The sequence below is a fragment of the Plasmodium reichenowi genome, chromosome 13, assembly GCF_001601855.1.
Source record: "Plasmodium reichenowi strain SY57 chromosome 13, whole genome shotgun sequence".
Lineage (NCBI taxonomy): Eukaryota > Apicomplexa > Aconoidasida > Haemosporida > Plasmodiidae > Plasmodium > Plasmodium reichenowi.
The window spans coordinates 1,586,889-1,594,105 of record NC_033658.1 but is presented as its reverse complement, the minus strand read 5'-3'; the positions used below and the strand labels follow the sequence as shown (position 1 = coordinate 1,594,105).

General features: G+C 19.5%; 2 protein-coding genes across 2 annotated transcripts; one reads left to right on the top strand and one right to left on the bottom strand.

The window, feature by feature from the left end:
- Positions 1-736: 736 nt before the first annotated feature.
- PRSY57_1342300 (hypothetical protein) lies at positions 737-3,706 on the top strand (the record flags this gene model as incomplete). Its single annotated transcript, XM_012909347.2, has 1 exon — positions 737-3,706. One exon carries the CDS (start codon positions 737-739, stop codon positions 3,704-3,706), a length of 2,970 nt encoding a protein of 989 aa, XP_012764801.2.
- A 1,641-nt stretch (positions 3,707-5,347) lies between these two features.
- PRSY57_1342200 (tRNA guanosine-2'-O-methyltransferase, putative) lies at positions 5,348-6,919 on the bottom strand (the record flags this gene model as incomplete). The annotated part of the gene is made up of 1 exon (XM_012909346.2): positions 5,348-6,919. The coding sequence occupies one exon, from the start codon at positions 6,917-6,919 to the stop codon at positions 5,348-5,350; it is 1,572 nt and encodes a 523-aa protein (XP_012764800.2).
- Positions 6,920-7,217: the final 298 nt, after the last annotated feature.

Genomic DNA, 7,217 nt, shown 5'->3' with positions numbered 1-7,217 from the left:
AAAAAAAAAAAAAAAAAAAAGAAAAAAAAAAAAAAAAAAAAAAAAAAAAAAAAAAAAAAAAAAAGAATAGAAAAAAAAAAAATAATAAAAAATATAATAAAAAAAAAAAAAAAAAAAATAAAAAAAAAAAAAAAAAAAAAAAAAAAAAAAAAGAATAAAAAATAAAAAATAAAATAAAAATAAAAATTTCACAAAATTATACTGTGCCATTTTTTTATGCATACATAAAAATATAAGTGTGAAGCAAAAATAATTATGCTTACATAATTATATGTATTCATTCCTACGAATATAAAAAAATAATAATATAAATTAATATATAAACATAATATATATATATATATATATATATATATATATATATATATATATATATATATATATATATATATATATGTATGTGTGTGTGTGTATATGTATCTATATTTATTTATTGATAATTCCAAATATCCATGATTTCTATTTGTATTTATATAGTAGAAAGAAAAAAAAAAATAATAATAAAAATAAAATAATTCAATTAATTAATATATATATATATATATATATGTTATTTTTTATGACTTTTTTTAAATTTCTTTCCTTTTTTTAATGCTTAATGTAAATATATACTTATATATATATATAATACTTCTATATATTATAGTAAATAGCCATTATTAGGCACATAAAAAATATAGCCCAAAAAAAAAAAAAAAAAAAAAAAAAAAAAAAAAAAAAAAAAAAAACCGATATTATGAATAACATAAAAGATAAACGTATAAAGAAACAAATACAAAAAAGAACCAAATTATATAATACTAAAAAGGAAGAAAAAAATATGGAGATATCATCTACCAAACTTAAAGAAATCCGCATGAATGCGCAAAGTGATATTATAGATGATGATATGCTAACACCCAGAGCTTTTGATAGAACAAAAAAAAGTATGGGAGCAAAAGGTTTCGTAATGAATATATCGGAAAATAACGAATCAAAGAACAAAAACCTAAAGGAAGATGAAATAATAAATAATAATTTGAACAATAAAGTGTTAAAAAATAATCAATCAAATGAGAATAATGGATATAATAATAATAATAATAATAATAATAATGATAATAATAATGATAATAATCATAATAATAATAATAATCAAATTAATAATACATACAATGGAATATTAAATAATGATGAAAGACATAATTATGAATATAATCATAATAAAAATATGATGAGTCCTAATAAAAGAAATATTCCTGATTGTAATAATAGTACTACTGATAATAGTAGATATATAAATTGTGATAATGATAATTATAATTATTCAATGAAACAAAATGTATCCTCTTTTATGAATGCAGGATGGCAAACTCCTAAAAAAAGTAATGTGGGTTCGTATTACACCGGTATAGATCATCCATCAACTTTAAAAAAATATAAAACTCCTTGTGAAAAAGATATGTTAGAACCCGATGAGAGTTTAATAGGGAATAAATGTATAACTATCAATAATTATGTAAATCCACCCAAATATATTAATAATTTAGTAACACCTAGTAAATTCCCTTTATCTGGTGAAAATGATGATTTTATGTCATATGAAGATTTTAAGGGATTATTTAAACACAATGCTTGTTTAATAAGTGAATACGAATATAATAATGATAAATCATCCACCTCATTATTAGATAATTGTAGTAAACAATACCTTGAAGAATTAAATGATAATAATCAAAATAATGCTTGGCCAAAAAAAAAAGATAACTACTCATCTCCACAAAAAAGTAATACTATTCTACAATGTAGTAATAATATAATTAGTAGTAGTAGTAATAATAATAATAATAATAATAACAATAATTATGGTAACTTTAATAATAATAATAAGGATTCTCCTAGAAGTAAGAAAAAAAGATTCGATTCACACAAAAATATTAGCACCAGAAAAATATTAAATATTGTCGTTTCCAATGGAAAAAGAAAGGAAGACCATAATGAAGATTCTTATAATAACAGTATTCATAGTAATATCATGAAAAAAAGAAAGGTTCATTCCTCAAGTGAAAAAAGTGACCCATGTGATCTCGATTCAATAGATTATGAAGTAAATCCTGTTCTCAAAACGGACATTAAGAAAGATAAAAATAATAATCTTCAAATAAAGAATGATGTAGCAAAAAATACAAACTTTGAAATAAATAATAGTGCAAAAAAAAATAAAGAGGGGGAAAAAAATAAACATGTTCAAATAAATATTAATAATAATAAAATACCACTAAATGATGACGAATCCAACAACAAATGTGTTAATGAAATGATAAAAGAAAAACACAATCCATTAAAAATAAAATATGAAGGATATTCTAGCGATTTAAATGTTATATTTAATAAGGAAACAGGTACACCATATCAATTAATAGCCATGTATAGAAATTTGTTAGTTGTAATATCAAGACGTAATCAGAAGAATGAACCAGTTTTCTTTCAGATAGTAAAACCAGAAGTTCGAGTTTTAAATAATAGCATATCGTTTACACAAGAATTGATAAAACAATTAGCATGGATAGCTCCTAATTTAATTCAATTAAATAAGGTAACGATAACCAAAGAAGTATTTGAATCTAATCAAAGATATTATCCAGAATTTGTAACAGGAAAAAAAATTGAAGACATACAAATTAGAGAACATACAGATAATTGTGATAATCTATATAAATATAGTAATGAAGAAAAATTAGAAATGCTTAAAAGGATCATAATTAATTGGGTAAATAAGAAACATAATGAATTTTTAGAAAATTTAAATCCAAATTTTTATTTAGCAAAATATTCACAACTAAAAAAATGGCACTCCAATTTTAATTATGAAGAAATTGTATTTCCTTCAGTTACTCTGGAAGAGAATAAAGTTCTCGCACATCTAGCTCGCACACCTCAAGAAAGTAATGCTGATGATTTTATTGTAATACAAGATAGTCCTATTAAATGTGCAACCAATGATTTAAGAAAGAATGGAACATTTTTACAAGATATGGAAAAAGAAAAGACAAGAACACCTTTAGGAAAAAATCGTAGAAGAGGTTCTACATATTTAGGTGCCATAGGTGCATATAATAATAGTAATAATAATAACAACCAAACGGAAGATTCTCCTTCTAAAAAAAAAGAAACAAAAAATATGAAAAATATTAGAGAAGAAGCAAATAAGAAAAAAATTATTAAAGAAATAAAAATGGAAATTGATAGAGAATTTGATGAATTATTAGATCAAAAGAAAAAATTAGAAAATGCTTTATGGATTGCTGAAATAATACATGATTCTTTTATAGTTCAAGGTACTCATACCGTTATTGAAATTCAAACCTTTGCAAAAAAATTATCAGATAAATATAAAAGTAATAAAGATTTTCTAATGGATCAAAATTATATTGGACAAATAATAGAGTTATTACCACAATATATTAATGATATACATATCAAACCTGGTATGATGAACAAAAATAAAAAAAATCTTTCTGTAAAATCTAAGAAAAATCTTTACAATTTTCTAGAACCACTTTCCAATGAAATAAACACACTTAATAAAAAATATCAAGAATTAAAAAATAATAAAGAAAACAAATTAATAGATCTTTGGAAAAATTATAACGTTCAATATGAACTTACCGAGAACATTAAAAAATATTTTTCAAATCCCGGATCTATAAGTTTGGCTGATATATGATTCCTACATATATATTAAGAAAAAAATATAAATAATAAATAAATAAATAAAGAGGAAACTATAATTAAATATAATATGTAGTTTTATCAAGAATAATTATATTACAATACGTTTTTACATGAGACGTCATAAAAAAAAAAAAAAAAAAAAAAAAAAAAAAAAAATTTATTATTTTATTTTAGTTTTAAATACATGTAAAACATACTATTTTAAAGTGCACCCATTATATTATATTATATTATATTACATTATGTTGCTTTCTTAATTTTTGTATTCGTATATAAGTTCTGGTAATTTCTTCATAATTCTTTTATTTGTTATATATAAATTAGTATATTTATAATATATTATATATATGTGTGTATACTAATGTTTATAGGGTTACGAATACATTATATTATTTTTCTTTTTTTTTTTGGAAAATTATATATATGTTTTTTAACAAAAGAATCATACATACATACATATATATAATATATATATATATATATATATATATATATATATATATATATATATATATGTGCAATATTTTAATTATTTATTTATTTATTATTTTTTTTTATCAGTGTTTTGGAAATAATAATTTATATAATGTATTTATATATATATATATATATATATATACTAATATATTTATGTATACACGATTATAATTTCTTTGATTTTTTCCATAGTTTTTAGTTTAAAATATTATATTTTTCCTTTTTTTTTTTTTTTTTTTTTTTTCTTTTATCTAATCTTTTCGATTAGATATCTGCACATTTGAAATATTAAAGTACTATCCAGATATAAAATATTTTTTAAAAGGTATTGAATTATGTATATGTTTGTATGTATGTCTATTTTAATATTTAGACTTCATGTGTCTAAGGTTCATTTATTAATACTCCAGAGTGCTATTTGAATTTATTCTAATATAAAATAAAATATATATATAATATATATATATATGTATGTGTGTATTTATTTATTTCGTTTTTTTTTTTTTTTTCCTTTTTTTTGTTTGTAAAAGAACATAAAAAAATAAAACGATTAAATATTATTGGAATGAAAAATGAAATAAAATTTTATAAGTTTTATGATAATATAATAAATTCATATTTTTATTTTAAAACACTAAAAAAAATATTGATTCCTTATAAGGAACTTTTTTTATTTTATTTTATGAATTATACAAAATTTAAAGCATGACACACAATTATATTATGTGCGAAAAAGAAATTAAAGCGGTTTAAAAAAATACAATATATATATATATATATATATATGTAATTTCTTATTTATTAAAAAACAGAAAAAAAAAATATTAATATAAATATATATAATAATTCATAATTATTTTGTGTAAAATAAAAAGGAAATATTCCTTTTTTAATGCATATTTATATATATAATAATCTTTATAGCACATATTACAAAATCAAGAAATAAAAATATTACATATATATATTTTTTATGTGATTGAAAAATAATTATATATTTAATTCAAAAAAATAAAATAATAACACATACATACATACATATATATATATATATATATATATATATATATATATATATATATTTTTCCCTTTTCATATGAATTTATATTTAATTATAAAAAAATTACACATAAGAGCATAAATTGACATTACTCAATTATACATTTCTTGCCTTTCTCTGCATGGATACTATTAGTCTTCCTGTGATAGGAGTAAATGTTTGCAAATCATAAGAAATTAAATAAAAATCAGAATGTTTTAAAATATTTATTTCTTCTTGTATTGTATCTAATTGTACAGGAAACAAAAAAACTAACATACCATTATCAACTAGAACATTTGAGGCAATATTTAATAAATCTTTTACAGCTGAAGTACAATTATATGTAATAGTTTTTGCATTTGAAATGTTTTTTTCTTTCTTTTTTAATTTTTCTTCATTACTACAAAAATTATTATGATTATTATTATTATATTCATTTATACTTTGTTCATTTTCTACAGATATAGGTAATATATCCTTATTTTGCAGATTATTCATTTCTACATTATTATTTACACATATCCTTACAGTTGCTCTATTTCCATATGGTGGATCTGTAATTATAGCATCAACCCATGGCTTATGAAAAAAGTTCCAAGTAGGATTTGAATTATCAGATACAATAATTTCTGGTATATTTAAATTATAATATAAAAAATTTTCAAATATTGATTTATTATTACTTTTATGCTTCATATGAGGATTTAAATAAGATAATTTATATCCTTTTAATAATCTTATATCAATATCATTACCAATACATATAGCACCAAAAATGGAACTTGTTATTAATAAACCACCTGAACCAACAAAAGGATCTAATACAATATCACCTTTTTTTATTTTTGCTATATTACACATAATAAATGCTAAATCATTATCTGTTGTAGTCGGTCCTAATATTGGTCTTTTATTTAATGCATATGAGGTCCACCAAGCTATTTTTGGTTTTCCAATTATTTTATGATCATTTTTTAATTTATTTATATTATTCATATATTGATTTCTACGAAGAGCAATACATTTTCCAAAATACACTTTTTTTAAAATATGGGAATGATTACTTTCTTGTTCATATTCTTCAATTAATCCAATTTGTACTTGGGGATTCATTAAATCAATATTTGTATAAGGTTCTAATAATATTTTAAAAAAATTCATTTTGTCTACTTTTTCTTCTTGATTAATTATTTTTCCATATGAATTAAAACAAAAACACCATTTCTTATCTTTCAATGTTTTTTCAAATAAATCTTTTTTTAATAATAATTCTTTTAATATTTCATTATATGAATTTCCTTCACTCCATAATTCAATAACACCTTTTATTAAAACACTCCTTGATATTACATTTACCCATAAATCTTCTTCTGATATATTTATTTTAAGAAATACTTCATTTCTAAACTTATTTGTAATCATCCTACTAATGTTAAATTTCTCTTCCCACTCTCTATTTTTTCTATCACAGCTTTTTTTTACTGTTTCGAATAATTCTATCTGATTCATATTATATCCTTCGTTCTTCTCTCTATCATTTTCTTTTTCCTTTTCTTTTCCTTTTTCTTTTCCCTTTTTGTCGTACTCCTTTTTTCCATATCCGTAGATTTCCAACAAGGCATTTAATTCACTAATTTTACAGTCATCATATTTGTTATGACTACTAAACCAAATGAGATAAGGCATTATTAATTATTTTAATTATAATTTGAATTTTTTTTTTTTTTTTTTTAAATTAATTTGACATAATTTTTAAAATATATAAATAAAATGATATACATAATATATAATATTTTTAAAATTTACAAAAACAAAATAGAAAATGAAAAATAAAAATAAAAAAAAAAAAAAAAAAAAAAAAAAAGTTGGAAAAAAATTAATAGAATTATATATTATTATGATAAAAAAAATAAATATAATAAAAAAATAAATATATATATATATAAAAATAAAATATATATTTAATTAAAAAAAAAAAAAATAT